At 40.8% G+C, this 17,085-nt stretch overlaps 1 protein-coding gene across 2 annotated transcripts in view; it reads left to right on the top strand.

Annotated features, from left to right (window-relative positions):
• ttyh2 (tweety family member 2) overlaps positions 1-16,862 on the top strand; it is a 38,239-nt gene extending 21,377 nt beyond the window's left edge. Inside the window, exons 4-15 of one of the 2 annotated variants that reach the window (XM_087784053.1) lie at positions 2,661-2,881; positions 4,823-4,918; positions 9,794-9,866; positions 9,989-10,058; positions 10,137-10,192; positions 11,214-11,306; positions 11,370-11,462; positions 11,528-11,670; positions 13,127-13,312; positions 13,407-13,485; positions 14,242-14,268; positions 15,743-16,862. In XM_087784053.1, the coding sequence (XP_087640179.1) occupies positions 2,661-2,881; positions 4,823-4,918; positions 9,794-9,866; positions 9,989-10,058; positions 10,137-10,192; positions 11,214-11,306; positions 11,370-11,462; positions 11,528-11,670; positions 13,127-13,312; positions 13,407-13,485; positions 14,242-14,268; positions 15,743-15,823 (1,218 nt within the window). In that variant the 3' untranslated portion in view covers positions 15,824-16,862. The remainder of the gene's footprint in view (positions 1-2,660; positions 2,882-4,822; positions 4,919-9,793; positions 9,867-9,988; positions 10,059-10,136; positions 10,193-11,213; positions 11,307-11,369; positions 11,463-11,527; positions 11,671-13,126; positions 13,313-13,406; positions 13,486-14,241; positions 14,269-15,742) is intronic. The other variant, XM_087784054.1, reaches the window with a different exon arrangement.
• Positions 16,863-17,085: the final 223 nt, after the last annotated feature.

The raw sequence follows: 17,085 nt of genomic DNA, 5'->3' as shown, positions 1-17,085 counted from the left end.
CGGCTCGTACTCCTACTCATGATGGTGTTGGAGACTATAGATCTGTGGTTCTGAACGCTTAAGTCATTTAGTAACAACTATTGTTTTGATCTTAACCCTTGTGTTGTCTCTGGGTCAAGGTGACCCGATGGCCCAAAACAAATGTGTTTTTGGTATCCCTTGTGTCTTGTCTCTGGCTCAAGGTGAACAACCTCCACCACTGTACATGTATTTCTGGAAGCCAGTAAGGTCGTTCACCTTGACCCAGAGAAAACACAAGGGATACCACAAACACATTTTGTTTTTCAGGCTTTCGGGTCACCTAGACCCAGAGACAACACAGGGGATACCAAAATACATTTGTTTTCAGGCCTTTGGGTCACCTTGACCCAGAGACAATACAAGGGATTCCACAAACACATTCGTTTTTTTCCGTGCCTTTGGGTCACCTTTACCCAGAGACATCGCAAGGGATACCACAACACATTTGTTTTCAGGCCTTCCGGTCACCTTTACCCAGAGAGAACACAAGGGATACCACAACACATTTGTTTTCAGGCCTTCGGGTAACCTTGACCCAGAGACAACACAAGGGTTAACCAGCAAAGATGAGAATCGGTCCTTCAAAGTAGTTAATTTTGAAAAGGGTAAAACTATTTTGAGGTTTAATTCCTGACTCTTTAATTGGCCCCGAGATCGCTGACACTTACAAGTTATTTTCGTCTTCTTTTTTAATCAGAGGAAACCGGGATACTCCCTGAGACGTGGTCTGGAGTTGATTATGCGGGTTCTCGGAATGTTGGCTCAAGGCTCGGCGTTGTTATGCATCTGTTACTTGATCGAAGAATCTTTAAGGAACTGTTCAATGTTCTTTCTTTCAGGTAATTGTTGTTTTTTCTTCTGTGCGCACTCACACTGTTTAAGACGCGACTACACAATGAATAACGCACCTAATTACTTCCCCCAGCAACATCCTGCTGACAAACACAACAACGCTCTTCCTCGCCGCCGCCGCCGAAATGCCAAGTTCCTGCAGCCGAGCAAAAGCATTTATTGCCCTTTTAATTCTCCACCAGCAGGATTTGTCTTTAAATGTCGATTTCATCCGAGCACGAAGTCCCTCCAGGAAAAAAGGGGGGATTATCAAACCGCAGGGAGGAGGTTGCGGTTGTGTCGATGTGTTTGTGCCGTCAATAAGCAGAATAAATTAGAGGTTAGTGAGGAGTCGGTTTCTCTTTAGCATCTTTGAAGAACAGAATAAACATAAGTATTCTGGAAGATTAATGTGCAACAACCACCGGTTTTCTTATGGATTTCCCACCTTCAGTTGACCTTAACACGGTGGTCGACTCACACCGGGTGAGCAACCGATCCCTGCTCACACTGATGTGTGTAGAAAGGCTTCCAAAATACCTCGCTTTGTGTTCTTTCTCACTGGATTTTAACCACGGACTGTTGTGTTCAGTGTTTCCATATGAATCAGCAACGAAAGCCACTTAGCTCTGTTGTGTTGTGATGTAAAATTCCAACAACACATCTAGTCTTCACTGCCTTGCATCTTACCGGCAACCCAATGGTCGCACAGCCTTAGTTTTGTGTACTTCTTTTTTTAAAGTAAAGTGCCATTATGTACACACACTGTTACAACTTCTTGGCTTCATCTTTTCACTTGTCCGACTTCTTTTGCCACAACTCATGGTAGTGTCGTTGTTCTGAGGACGATCTTGATACTTTTTCATGGTCTCCGTCTTGGTCTTCGATGTCTATAGTCACCAACATTGTCATGACTCCATACAGTCCCATCAGTGAACAACGCACAACGTTGTCAAAATTGCCGCCAATATGATGCTGATGTTCTTAAACTGGAGCACGTTATTGTGTGATGGAGAAAAATGTGTTTTTTCTCTATCTGGAAAAAGTCTTTGTCTCGGTTCTGGGTCTTGGTCGTGACACTATCAGATCTCAACTTAGGAAGTCATGATTGAAAGTTACCTCATGGACTTTCAATTTCGGTGGGTCCAGCCATCCTTTACTCTGGGTGGTTAATTCTGCTGACTGCATCTAGAACCGGGTATTTAACTTTGGTTCTTTTGTGACACTGACCAAAATGCTTTTCGAAACAAGCTTTTGTAGGTAGGTAGGTAGGTAGGTAGGTAGAACTTTATTGATCCCTCAGGAGATCTCCTTCGGGAAATTGTTTTTTTTTTCCAATTAGAACACAGCAATACAGCAATTATTCATAAAATAAGAACAAGTTTTTGGTAACCACGCTTGATCAGAACTTGAAAATATGTGGATTTTTCTGGAAGACATTGAACATCGGGTACATTTGTCACTGTGTTTTAACAGTTTTTAGTTTATCTTATAATTAATTGATTTTCTTTCAGAAAACAGCTTTTGGTAGAAAATTGACCAAAGCTGAAAAATGTACCTGAACATACGTACTATATGTGATTTAATTTTCCTTATAAAATTGGTAACGAAAAACGTGTCATTGATACCGAAAATGAATTTACTGTAAATGTATTGCGTATTGAAAACTGTTTAATCAACACCCTGCAGTTTCCTACCAAAACTACATTGCATTTTTCAATCAATTAATAATATTAGGGCAAAATTGAAATGATGGTTTTTGGTGTTTACACATTGATTTACCCCCCCCCCCCCCCTCCTCCCTGCAGGTGAGCGGTACCATGGGCAGCATGCGGACCGGGCTGCACCAGCACTTGGCCCGGCTGGACGAGATCCTGGCGGCGCGCGGCGACTACATCCAGACGCTGCAGTTCATGCAGCAGATGGCCGACAACGTCATCAAGCAGCTAATTGGGTTGCCGGACTGGGAGGAGGCCCAGATGGACCTGGCCACCGTCGCCGACCGGACCGCCAGCATCGAATACTACAGGTAGTAGGTGAAACCTCTCAAGTGTACCACAAGGTTGTCTTTGAACCAGCAACCTTGAGTTTAATAGTAATTAATTAATTGCAAATATTCATTTTACCCTATTATTATGAAAAACAATCACATCTCTTCATGAATGATTTGTTTCCACCATACTATAAAAATCCAGACAACTGCTATATCTTTTCCCCTTTCATCACTGAGCAATTTCTTTCTTCACTCAGTGTGATAATTCTTAAGTTCTGACCCAAATACATCAAACAAGGTTTCCTGCATGAGTGTGTGTAGCGCCTGCTTAAGTGATGCTCCCCGACCGACTGTACTCCGTGAGTCGGTGCGAGTGCATGTGTGCGTGAGCTCAGTGTGCTGGTGTGTTCTGACGCGTCATGTGACTTGACGCGTCATGTGACTTGACGCGTCATGTGACTTGTGTTGAGTGGATTAATCGGGTAAATACAAGTGACTGATTTGACCGACTAATGGGTTTGTTTGGAGTGTGTGTGTGTGTGTGTGTGTGTGTGTGTGTGTGTGTGTGTGTGTGTGTGTGTGTGTGTGTGTGTGTGTGTGTGTGTGTGTGTGTGTGTGTGTGTGTGTGTGTGTGTGTGTGTGTGTGTGTGTGTGTGTGTGTGTGTGTGTGTGTGTGTGTGTGTGTGTGTGTGTGTGTGTGTCTCGCACACGTGTTCTTTCTGATGTCTTGTCCTTCTTTAAAGTAGATATTTTGATTGAACTTTCTATTTTTTCTTTAATATATACTGTTTCAAATTAAAATAGCCTTTAGTTAATTTCTCGGCTTAATTGTATTGATCTTTTTTTTACATGAAGGACTTTGACAGGAAATGTAATTAAAGAAAGAAAACTAAAATATGCCGTAGAGTTCTAAAAGTATTGCATTTGCGTTGAAGATTTGTGCATGAATTGTGAATCTGCAGCTCATAAGTCATCATGTAATAACTTTTTAAGATATATGGCAAAAACAGAACATTATTATTATTATTATGTAATTATCCACTTGTCATGACCATGGTTTTACACTCCATTCATATTTAATAATGTTCCTTTATTTCCTGGGACTTAAGTCAGGTACGTAGGTTTGCTTGTATAAGGGTCTGAAAAATAGGAAACATTTTAAATTGATTAAATAAAAGTGACAAACAAATATATTTGCCAAATGGTGACATAAATATTACAATACTACAACTTGCAAAGTATTACAAGTTTTTCTGCCCCCCCACCTATCACCATAACTAAGTTACATTATTCAAGTCTCCCTTAATAAGTATGTAACACATTAAATTAAATCCAACACAAGTTGGACACGTTAGGATTTTCATGGGGGGTCATCTGCTCCCCTTGTACCCCCATTCTCTTGACCCGATCCCTCCTCAAACTTTGACTGAGGTCAGTGGTCTACATTCCAGCTGGAATGTCTTGTTCTCGCTCTGAAGTGCCTCCAGTAATTCACTTTAAACACAGCTAGTGACGTCCTCGTCGAAGAATGTATGACTCGTCGATTAAAAAAAGACGCGCCATCATCTCAACCCCCGTAAATCTGCCGATGATCGATCTCACCATGTCCGTCGGTTCAAAAAAAGAAAAAGGATCGCGATGGAAGACGGACCAGGAAGAAATGAAGCATTGATGGAGAAGGTGAAGCGCGAGGCAAACATTTCTCTGGAGCTGGAGGAAGAAGAATGAAGAGATGAAAGATTGATGATGATGAGGAGGAGGAGAAGAAGGAGGAGGAGGAGGAGAATAGTGATGAAAGTCACCAGAAGAGACAAAGAAAAATGGAGGAGAAAGAAAAATATGATTGTGTTCAGAAGTTTTTTTTTTCATTTTTGAGATGATTCATCATCTGTATCTTTGACACTAAGAGATTCACACACAAACACACAAACACACACACACACACAAATGCGTGACCTTTTTTTGCTGTGTCCACAGGTGGCTGAGTTACCTGCTCCTGCTGATCCTGGATCTGGTCATCTGTCTGCTGGCGTGTCTGGGTCTGGCCAAACAGTCGCGATGGCTGCTCACCACGTAAGGAAACAAAAAAAAAAAATCTGCTGACTCATCATCTGTGTTTTTTGCGGTTTCTACGGCGACGACACGAGCCTTGGTCATGACAAAACATTAGCATGGTAGTGTGAATCCGTGTGTGTTCGAATAAGTGCGTGACGTACGTTTGTGCGTCGGTGTGAGTCAGCGTTCATGTTCTGTTTTTAGTATGCAAATGTGTGTGCGTAAGAACAGTGTGTATTCAGCGTGTGTTGATGTGTGCGTGGGTGTGTTCTTCTCGGAGGGATGGCACGTCGCCTCGTCCTTCATTTATTTATACATTAAATTCAAGTGTTTCTTTTATGGCGCGAGTCGCGTCACAAACATGAACATGGAGTCCATGGACTTGCACCGACGAAACGTGGACGCTTTGCTCGAACACGTTTTTCTCCGGCGTTACGTCTTCTCCAGCCGCGGGCGCCGGTGGGTTCCTCTGGAGGGTCCGAGCTCGTGAAATATTGAGGCGTTTATTTTCAGCCTATTGTGGTGAATAATGGATGCGGCGCGAAGGAGCGACAACAAAAGCACGTCCGTGTCAAATGTGATGAAGGAGACAAAGCATCGGAAAATAGAGTGAAGAAGAGCATCAGCGGAGGAGAGAGACATGAAAGATTGAAAGGATACCTGGACACACAGGGAGAGAAGTAGATGAACCTTTGTGAGCAGAGAAGAGAAGAGAAGAGAAGAGAAGAGAAGAGAAGAGAAGAGAAGAGAAGAGTCTGAAGATGAAAGTTTAACAAATAAGTTGTTTCTTGTTGGAGTTTGTTTGTGTCAGTCTGTGTCTGTTGGTCGACATCTCTGTACCTTTAGTGACTCTTGGCTGTAGCTCTCTCACTTCATCTCTTTATCTGTCGCTCTCTCACTTCATCTCTTTATCTGTCGCTCTCTCACTTCTTCTCTTTCTCTGTCTCTCTCTCACTTCATCTCTTTATCTGTCGCTCTCTCACTTCTTCTCTTTCTCTGTCTCTCTCTCACATCATCTCTTTATCTGTCGCTCTCTCACTTCTTCTCTTTCTCTGTCTCTCTCTCACTTCATCTCTTTATCTGTCGCTCTCTCACTTCTTCTCTTTCTCTGTCTCTCTCTCACTTCATCTCTTTATCTGTCGCTCTCTCACTTCTTCTCTTTCTCTGTCTCTCTCTCACTTCATCTCTTTATCTGTCGCTCTCTCACTTCTTCTCTTTCTCTGTCTCTCTCTCACTTCATCTCTTTATCTGTCGCTCTCTCTCTTCATCTCTTTCTCTGTCGCTCTCTCACTTCATCTTCTCTGTCTCTCTCTCACTTCATCTTAGCTGTCTCTCTCTCACTTCATCTCTTTCTCTGTCTCTCTCTCTCTTCATCTCTTTCTCTGTCGCTCTCTCACTTCATCTTCTCTGTCTCTCTCTCACTTCATCTTAGCAGTCTCTCTCTCACTTCATCTTAGCAGTCTCTCTCTTCGTCTTCTCTGTCTCTCTCTCACTTCATCTTAGCTGTCTCTCTCTCACTTCATCTTCTCTGTCTCTCTCTCACTTCATCTTCTCTGTCTCTCTCACTTCATCTTCTCTGTCTCTCTCTCACTTCATCTTAACTGTCTCTCTCTCACTTCATCTTAGCTGTCTCTCTCTCACTTCATCTTAGCTGTCTCTCTCTCACTTCATCTTAACTGTCTCTCTCTCACTTCATCTTCTCTGTCTCTCTCTCACTTCATCTTAACTGTCTCTCTCTCACTTCATCTTAGCTGTCTCTCTCTCACTTCATCTTCTCTGTCTCTCTCTCACTTCATCTTAGCTGTCTCTCTCTCTCACTTCATCTTAGCTGTCTCTCTCTCACTTCATCTTAACTGTCTCTCTCTCACTTCATCTTAGCTGTCTCTCTCTCACTTCATCTTAACTGTCTCTCTCTCACTTCATCTTCTCTGTCTCTCTCTCACTTCATCTTAGCAGTCTCTCTCTCACTTCATCTTCTCTGTCGCTCTCTCACTTCTTCTCTTTCTCTGTCGCTCACTCACTTCATCTTCTCTGTCGCTCTCTCACTTCTTCTCTTTCTCTGTCGCTCACTCACTTCATCTCTTTCTCTGTCTCTCTCTCACTTCATCTTAGCAGTCTCTCTCTCACTTCATCTTAACTGTCTCTCTCTCACTTCATCTTCTCTGTCTCTCTCACACTTCATCTTCTCTGTCTCTCTCTCACTTCATCTCTTTCTCTGTCACTCTCTCACTTCATCTTCTCTGTCTCTCTCTCACTTCATCTTGGCAGTCTCTCTCTCACTTCATCTTCTCTGTCTCTCTCTCTCACTTCATCTTCTCTGTCTCTCTCTCACTTCATCTTAGCAGTCTCTCTCTCACTTCATCTTCTCTGTCTGTCTCTCTCTCACTTCATTTTAGCAGTCTCTCTCTCACTTCATCTTCTCTGTCTCTCTCTCACTTCATCTTAGCATCATCTTCTCTGTCTCTCTCTCACTTCATCTTAACAGTCTCTCTCTCACTTCATCTTAACTGTCTCTCTCTCACTTCATCTTAGCAGTCTCTCTCTCACTTCATCTTAACTGTCTCTCTCTCACTTCATCTTAGCAGTCTCTCTCTCACTTCATCTTAACTGTCTCTCTCTCACTTCATCTTAGCAGTCTCTCTCTCACTTCATCTTAACTGTCTCTCTCTCACTTCATCTTCTCTGTCTCTCTCTCACTTCATCTTAGCAGTCTCTCTCTCACTTCATCTTCTCTGTCTCTCTCTCACTTCATCTTCTCTGTCTCTCTCTCACTTCATCTTAACTGTCTCTCTCTCTCACTTCATCTTCTCTGTCTCTCTCTCACTTCATCTTCTCTGTCTCTCTCTCACTTCATCTTCTCTGTCTCTCTCTCACTTCATCTTAACTGTCTCTCTCTCTCACTTCATCTTCTCTGTCTCTCTCTCACTTCATCTTCTATGTCTCTCTCTCACTTCATCTTAGCTGTCGCTCTCTCACTTCATCTCTTTCTCTGTCTCTCTCTCACTTCATCTTAACTGTCTCTCTCTCACTTCATCTTCTATGTCTCTCTCTCACTTCATCTTCTATGTCTCTCTCTCACTTCATCTTAACTGTCTCTCTCTCACTTCATATTCTATGTCTCTCTCTCACTTCATCTTAGCTGTCTCTCTCTCACTTCATCTTAGCTGTCTCTCTCTCACTTCATCTTAACTGTCTCTCTCTCTCTCCATCTTAGCTGTCTCTCTCTCACTTCATCTCTTTCTATGTCTCTCTTACTTCATCTCTTTATTTCTCTGTCTCTCTCTCTCACTTCATCTCTTTCTTCCTCTGTCTCTCTCTCACTTCATCTCTTTCTTTCTCTCTTTTCTCTCCATCCTTTTCTTCCTCTGTCTCTCTCTCACTTCACCTCTCTATTCAATGTCCATCACTTGCTCTGTCTCTCACTTACTCCATTTTTTTCATTCCATGTCTCTCCCTCGCTTCGTCTCTTTTTTCTTATGTCTTCCTCAGTTTGTTTCTTTCTTTAAAGGTCTCTCAATTGCTTCATCCCTCACTCGCTTCATCACTTTCATTCTATGTCTCCCACTCGCTTCATCTCTTTTTTACTATGTATCTCACTCGCTGTGTATAGTTCATGCTCAGTATCTTTTTATTGATCTATCTCTTTCTTTAATTGTCTCTTTCCTGCTCCTTCTCTTTTTTGCTCTAACTTTCTCCTGATCCGTCTCTTTCTGCTCGGTGTCCTGCTCCGTCTCTCCTACTTTGTTACTGTTTGTTATGTCCATCCATTGCTCGGTCAAACTTTTGCTTCGTCTTTTTCTTCATCTTTCTCTTTCTAGCTCTTTCTCTCGTTTGCTTGCCTTCTTCTTCTAACTCTCTTTTGCTATATCCGTATTTTGCTCCGTCTCTTGATCTGTTGTTTAGCAGCTTTGTTTTGAACGTTTGCATCCCTTGCCTTTCTTCTCTGTTGCTCTGCAGCTGGATAGTATGTCTCTGTGTATCTGCGTGTACTGACTCTGTATATCAGTATTTGTCAGTCAGGAGCTTTATCTCTGTTTTTCTGGGTTTTTCTTTTGTATTGCCTTTTGCTGCTCAGTGTTTAATCCCTTGTCTCTGTTAACTATTTATATTATATATATTTAACAGCTTCTTTCCTCTGGCCATCAGACTGCTGAATGAAATATGAACTTGAGCTATGCACTATTTTAAAATATTATTTATTTATTCTATTTATAACATATTGCACTATTTTTAACTTACTAATATTTATGTTTATACTTTTTATTTATACATTCTCTCTGATGTGTTTTTTTACGGTTGCCAAGCAATGACATTTCGTTGCCAGTTTCACTGCTGTGTTTTCTGTGCAATGACAATAAAATAAAGTCTTATCTTATCTTATATTATCTTCTTGCAGCTGTGTTGGTTTGTTTACTTGTCTTTCTGCAAACCACAAATTCACGGACAAGCGCCTTTATGGTGTCGGAGCTGCTTAAATAAGTTTTTAATAGAAAGTAGATTGGGATGAACCATGCAGAAAATATCCTATAAATATTGATGTTAACATTTTCATGAAACGCCAAAGAACTTTTTCCGCCCCTGGTTCTCACCGTGAGCGTGCTCTGGTCCTGCTTCTGGTGCTGGGTTTCTGGGTCAGTGAAAGGACGTCATGGTGGCTGTGAGTGCGGGAGACAAAAAAAAAAAAAAACTGAGAGGAAGTGAAGGAGTCAGAAACTGCCCAGAGAAGTAGATCAGACAGAAGAAGAGCTGACAAGCCTGTTTGAATCGACCTATATGCAGTTATGGCTGTGCGTCCCGGAGCAGAACGCACGTCTCACGAAACGACAAAGATGCCTTTGTTTGTTGATGGAATTTCAATACCTTCAACCTTTGTTTGTCTTCGTGTCTCCACAGGATGATGGTGTTTGGAGTTTTGACGTTGATCCTCAGTTGGGCGTCTTTCGGGGTCGATCTCGCCGCCGCTGTGGTGAGATGCTAACAGTGTTAGTGATATAGCTTTGACCGATTTTTAAATTAACCTTCCTTCTGTAAATCACAAACACCTCTGTTAAGATAATAATAATATTAACGTTGATTTGTTGTGTTTAGGGCACCAGTGATTTCTGTATCGCACCGGACAAGTTCATCATGAGTAAAACAAGGGGACTCATCGGCCCCGGTAAGAAAGATGGAAAGAAAGTCATGGCGGAGATAAAGTGAAAGTCTGCATCTGAATTTAATCTTTTTTTTTCCCCAGATGTTGTTCATTATTATCTTTACTGCAACCAGACACTGTCCAACCCCTACCAGCAGGTACGCCACGATCACAACATATTATTTACAGCAATTTACTTCACTTGGCAGAAAGCATTTCTTACCTGTTTGTTTATGAAAATTGTGCAGAGGCAATTTAATCATATACTCATGAGAAAGAAAAGTGTTTTGAATTACACAAGTTGAAAGACACGGGTTAGTGTGTTAGATAAAAGGGAAAATAACTACAAATGTTTTTAATTTATTCTATTGTTTTCTGCAGATTTGAAACTAATAAACCGCTTATATGAGGATACTTAAAATTAACCATCGTTGACCTCAACTTAAGAACAAAATGTCTTCTATAACTCTATCATTTAACTAAATGTCAAGTTCATAAAGAACATGTAAAAAAAAAAGAAGTAACTCGGATAAAATCACTTCTATGGCCTCCTCAGTCTGATTCATTTTACTGCTCCGTCTCATCATCTTCCTCCAAGTATTCCTCTTTGGCTGCACTGTCTGGTCTCATCATCTTTGCTGCAACAAACGCAGATGAGTTCAGTGGAGCTCAAACGAGGTCGTGAGATCCTAAAGCGGAGGAAAAAAATAGTCTGCAATCCAGAATCAGGAAAACTGTCAGATCAAGTGATTACAATCCTGGTGGTCGAGGAAAAGGATCGTGTCCTGTTCTGACTTTAGCCTTGGGTTTCATTCCCTTTTGTTCAGAGTCGGTTTTACTTTGACGTATATTTACAAACACTGTCTGAATTGATTTTTGGTTTGATTTCACCGAATTTAAACATCTAGAAAGACCTCCAGTTGTGGTCATTAAATGAACATATTTCTAATAATATTATCAATAATAGGCAACATTTATGAGTTATACTATGATAAAAACATTCATGGTTATATTGTTGTAAATATTTTTATTATAGACATATTTAAAAAGATATGGTTCAAAGGAAAATTATTCTAAACTATGCATCACAACTATGTGAGTATTTTATTGAATTTAAATGAATGAAATTAATAATACATTTGTCATTTTGATCTATTTCCACGTTTGTTTTGTTTCCAGTCCCTGACCATTTTCCAGCGCTCGCTGACCACCATGCAGATCCAGATCCAGGGCCTGCTCCAGTTTGCTGTCCCTCTCTTCCCGACAGCCGAGGTATGAAATGTAAATTTGACTTAAATGAGGATCAGAAAACAAAAACGGTCTTGTCCCAATTAGAGGGATCTTCTGGGCATCCAGGACCTGCTGAACTCCTCTGAGTCCAGTCTGCACCAGCTGACTGCTCTGTTGGACTGCAGGGGGCTCAACAAGGTGGGTTCTGGTTCTCGCCCTCCTCTTCGTTGAGTCACATTGTAACAAACCTTCTGCTGCCGCAGGAATACCTGGATGCCATGGTGGGTGTGTGCTATGATGGAGTGGAGGGCGCCCTCTACCTGTGCCTCTTCTCCTTGTTAGCAGCTTGTGCCTTCACCCTGATGCTTTGTGTCGTCCCTCGAGCCTGGAGGCAGATCGCCTGCAGGTCAGTTCACGACGACGAGTCTCCGAAAACAATGAAGGGATCCAGATGGTTCTGTAAATGTAATCGTCTGCTCCTATTATCAGCGTTTCCGCTACGTTGAATTGGAATCATTATTGAATTAGCTAACAGACGATCTCATGACATCCTTAGTGGAGGTCACAATACATGGAAGCTGAATTGAAAATATTCAACCATAACTTTGAAGTTATTAAATCTATAACAGTTATACAAGATAAAGAATTTTGCATTAAAAACTTATTGTACAAATGGTTACATTTTATATTTTTTGTTGAATTTTTAAATTTCTTTAATGTAGTTAGAATAATGAAAGTCTATGGAATAAATTTCAAAAATATATATATTTGTATCTCTTGTTATTAATATCTGATGATTATAATGTACTAAACTCAAGCTTAACCCGATCGCCGATTTCATTGAGTCTCCACAATTAACTATACTTGTCCGAGTGATGTTGTTCATGTTCATTACTGTAGTCCTTCGGTTCAACTACTGGGTGGACTTTTTCGTTGTTTGCATTCAGGCACTTTGCATGGGGACGGTTGGTCTCCGAAGACAAGTTCTCACACCTAATAGAAATAAAATCTTGCCCTTCTTTGAATGATGACAGCGGTGATCGAGATGTCAATATCATTTATTTACATGATCAGAAAACCTCAGGACAGAGATAAAACAATGGATTTATAAATATAATTTGCTGCCTGACATTGCTGCTATGTCTACAACGTCTTCTATCAACAGAGCGGTCTTATTTCCTGTCCACCTCATTACTGCCCTCTACTGGCGAAATAAACGTCAAATATTTAATTGAAAAAAAAGCTGATGAGATTCTCAGTTCCATGATATTGGCTGTTTTCCTCGCTTAAGTAGGACAAGTTGTATATTTACAACACTGGCAATAAAAGTTTCTGATTCAGATCAGCACATGATTATTAGTTATTAATATCTCGATATGATAATATCACGAGATTAACTAAATTAAATGAATGTCTTCACCATAGTTAAATCACATTACCCTCTTGTATTTTGGGCTGTCGGCTCCATTTTTAAGCTCTTCAACTTTTCGTTCATTCAATTTATTTATTAATTTTATAAATGTTTTCATACAAGACGCTCCCTGAAGCGATTGTATATGTAGATCCAGCTTTAACTGGATGAAGAAGTGTTTTATTTTGTAAATTGCCTGCATGTTCTTTACTTTAATCAAGTGATTTCCTGCATGAACATTAGTCTGCGCTCCAACTTGAGCCTGATCCAGAAAAAACAAAAACTTAATTTTGTTTTAGCATTTCGAGGCCACAGTGCGGTTCTGGAGCCCGGTACTCCCAGACTCGCCGTCGATGCTCTGATTGATTTTTAATTCGTTCAATTCGCCGCCGGGCAAAAACCAACAGCGGCGAAGATTTGTCTGTGATAAAAGTCATGTGGACTCCTCCAGAGATCAGGACTATGACGACATAGACGAGGAGGACCCCTTCAACCCTCGCGCCCGCAGACCCGGCTCCCAGAACCAGAACCACACCAACATGCACAGTTTCTGCAGCTACAGCAGCAGCATAGGCAGCCAGAGCAGTCTGCACCCCCCGGCCCCCACGGTCTCCCACCCCGCCATCCCCGACTACATGTGAGTACCAGTGTCATGATGATGATGATGATGTCATCACCTGTCACCACTTCCAAACTAGACTCTTAAACCAGCGTTTGTTCTCCCTCTGCAGGAACCAAACCGCACTGTTCGGCGGGAACCCTCGCTACGAGAACGTTCCTCTGATAGGACGAGGTTCTCCACCACCTTCGGTGCGTTGGGTCCCACGAACCGGGTCGTTCATGTGACATCAGTACCAGCGACAAAATAGTGTAACCTATAGATTAAATCAATATTAGCACTCTAAGATAGTATTTATCATGTTTATCATTATTTAAAAAGCAGTAAAGAAAGTTGTATGAACAGTTAAAATGTCACATCGGAGCAAATCTATTTAACTTGCACAAAAATGTCCACTTTATAGATCCACTAGTTGGTAAAAACTCCTGCTACAGCGTGTTCTAATGTGTATAACTATAACAAACTTCTGTATGTTTGTGCCTTATTTATGCTGGTGGTTTATCTGCGATGTCAGGTTAGGTGAAACGACACTCTAGCTCGATGCTAGAACTAAACTTGTAGTAGCTAAATATCACTATGAGGACTCGGTAGCTTATCTTGTAAACAGAAATGAACACTTGAAACAATCGGCCTCTGGCTCTAAAGCTTGCCCGCGAACAACACATCCTACATGGCTTCAGTCATAAGCTTCTACTTTCTGTGTTTGCTGCATGTTTCTCTAAATGTAATTACGTTGATCATGTGACTTTTTTTCCACCCCATGACTTCTTCTTCTTCTTCTTCTTCTTTTTCTTCTGATGTATAATTGAATTCTCCCTCATGCCTTGAACTTGCAGCAGTTGTTTTTTTTTTCCGGCTAATGGCTTCTTTTGTGTATTGTCTTCTGTTTGTTTGTCGCCTGTTTGTTCATTTCTATGTGCGCTCTATTCTTTAATCGACCTGTGGAGATTTACTCTCAGCAGTATATGAACAGAGTAAGTCGTCTTTCTGCTCTTCGTCTCAACCCTCCTCCTCCTTAGACTCGCTGTCGAGGTTTGTCTCCATCTAGTGGCTCGTGTAGAAAACGCACCTGTGGATCTCCTGCTAGATCATTCCTCATCTGCACGCTTTCTACCGATCAGTCCTGGTTGTCTGACCTTTCTGGTTCCATGTTCTCCGGTTTTTGTGAGAAACTATTTCAGGCCTGTCACTTTGAGTGACGGCAAATCTAAGGGACGCAATTTGGCTTCTAAGGCACCATTTAACAATGTCTGCTGTAGCGACTTAGAATGTTCCTTCATGGCTTCCATAGAAGGTTAAAGCACAACTTTATCGCTTTATTAAACTTGTATTAGACCAGGGGTGGGCAATTCAAATTATTTAAGGGCCACATTAAATTCTGTGAATGTTGTTAGGGGCCGTCAAGCAAAAAGAAAGACGAAAAAATCCCTTAAAAAGAAGGACATGCGTCTTTAGGCCGTGACATTTATTAAGCTAAATAAGCTGCAATTTTATTCTTGTATAGATTCGTTTTTTTTCAAAACATTTATTCCATCAAAAAATGTTTTGAGAGATTAATATATACACACAAAATTACACACAAAAAGGAGGGAAGTGTTATGTGAACATTTAAATAAATAATGAATACAAAATACATTTGTTAATGCATTAAAACCATTTATACATGATCATACTTGACATTACAAGGGCCGCATAAATACAGTCAAAGGGCCGCATTTGGCCCCCGGGCCGCACTTTGTCAAGGTCTGTATTAGACTGACTTGTCTATTTATCTCAAACCTTAAATACAATGTTATTAATTTATGCTTTTTAATCTTAAAAGTTGTATTAAAAAGAGTCTGTTAGTGCCAGAAAGATAAAACTGCGGAAGACACAACAAGAGGTTTTAATTTTGTTTTCTAAATAAATCTAATGATGACATATACTAGTGATGGACTGATGAAGCTTTATGAAACTGTGTCATGTTGTTTAGAAGGTCAGTAGGTGGCGCAATCAGTTTAAAAATAATGTGATGTTTCATTTGAACAGCTTTTCAAAACAAAGGAAAATAGTGTAGAGACCGCCATCTAGTGGACTCAGAAAATAAGCATGATGAAGCTTCAAAAAACCATTACTAGCATATGCCATAATATTGTAGTTGCACTGTTCTGACACTGGGTGGAGCCAGACACTATATTTTCAATCATAAAAAATGCAGCTTTAACCATATTCATACAGGACACTTAAGTGGTTTGAAGCCGTTCTTGACATCACAGGCAGATTTCTCCCTGGTGTTGAATACTGAACTACAAGTGGTCAGACTACAATGACTGATCCGTCCCTTTTTTTTTTTCAACCACCCATTGAGAGAACCCAAGACCCCTCCCATAGATATCACAGACACAACGTGTGATTCCATCAATCATTTCATGACTTTCTAACTGTATTTATCGACGTCTCGTTCCGCAGTACTCCCCGACGATGAGGGCCACCTACCTGTCCATGACCGAGGAGCAGAGAAGACATTTTGGAAATGACTTCCAAGCATAAACGTTTGTGACGAAAGCCCACGCTCCTGTAGTGTCGGACACGTCATGGGGGCTTCAGGCGGGCTAGACGAAGCCTCGATGGAGGACGACATGGAAAAAATAATGCACAACTTTACTTTAAATACTCCCGAGAGTCAAGAATACCGGTACCATCGGTACCCTACGGTCATGTGTGGTCTATTGTATATAATTTTGCATATCACGTTCCCCTTGAATAACTCACGCTTAAATGATCTAGTCTGGAAAAAGACTTAACTACAAAAAAAAGGTCAAATATTGTCTGATGTTGAATGATCTTAATGGCAACTGTTGCTATTGATTTAAACAAATAACAAGTTGGTTGAGTTGTGTGTCTGAAAAAAAACCATCTCTGACACCGACGTCTACAGTTAAGTCGGTACGATGGACGGCAACTATGAACAAGCACACTGTGTTAATATGGTGTCAGGTAGTTTTTTTTGAAGATGCTTCAAAAACCTGTCAAGTCAAGCCAGTTGAGATCATCAAAGTTCTCTGAAGGATCTGCACGTTCATACCTTGACATCCTTTTCATCCATTGACAGTTGAACTTTGGATGAAATAGTGTTACTGCGTTTAGGTGCGAGTAACCGACAGCAGGGGTCGCTGTTTAAACATAAGACACAAGCTCATCGAGAGACCACCCCCCCCAAAAAAACTCTGATCCTGCAGTCTCTTGTGTACATATCTGTGTACAATAACTATTCATTTTATACGCTTTGATTTCAAATGTGCCATTTTTGTTGTATTTTTCTATGAAACTGCACTGTTGGATTTATTTTTTCAATCTTATTTCACACTAGGGTTGTGAATTGTGCTAATGTTACTAATATAAATCCAGTTTGCAACATTCTGGTCTGGCTGATGATGACACTATTCAGGAGATTGAAATAAAGAAGTGTTTTTAATCATTAATATTAATGCCTTTGTCAGGTTTTTAAAACATGCCGGTCAACTGTTGTTTTTCTTTTAGCATGACACACTGTACATGCACTGTTACTGGTGCTAACATGTTCAGCCGCGAAAACCACTGAGGTCCTGTTGTGTTGAATAAATAAGCTTTGATTAAAAAAAAAAAGAAAGTGTCTACGTTTTCACAAAATCATCCATCGGGTTGTGGGGGCAGCAGCAGCAGCAAATAAGCCCAGAAACCTCCTTACACTCTTCTTAGAGAGGGTGAGACATTCCTAGGCCAGTTTGTTTTTGTTGTTGTCAGTTAACAATTATAATTGTAATAATTGTGAT

This window comes from Callionymus lyra, chromosome 2 (assembly GCF_982586985.1).
Source record: "Callionymus lyra chromosome 2, fCalLyr1.hap1.1, whole genome shotgun sequence".
Taxonomy (NCBI): Eukaryota; Metazoa; Chordata; class Actinopteri; order Syngnathiformes; family Callionymidae; genus Callionymus; species Callionymus lyra.
The sequence above is the reverse complement of the archived record's forward strand: the minus strand, read 5'-3'. Positions and strand labels throughout refer to the sequence as shown.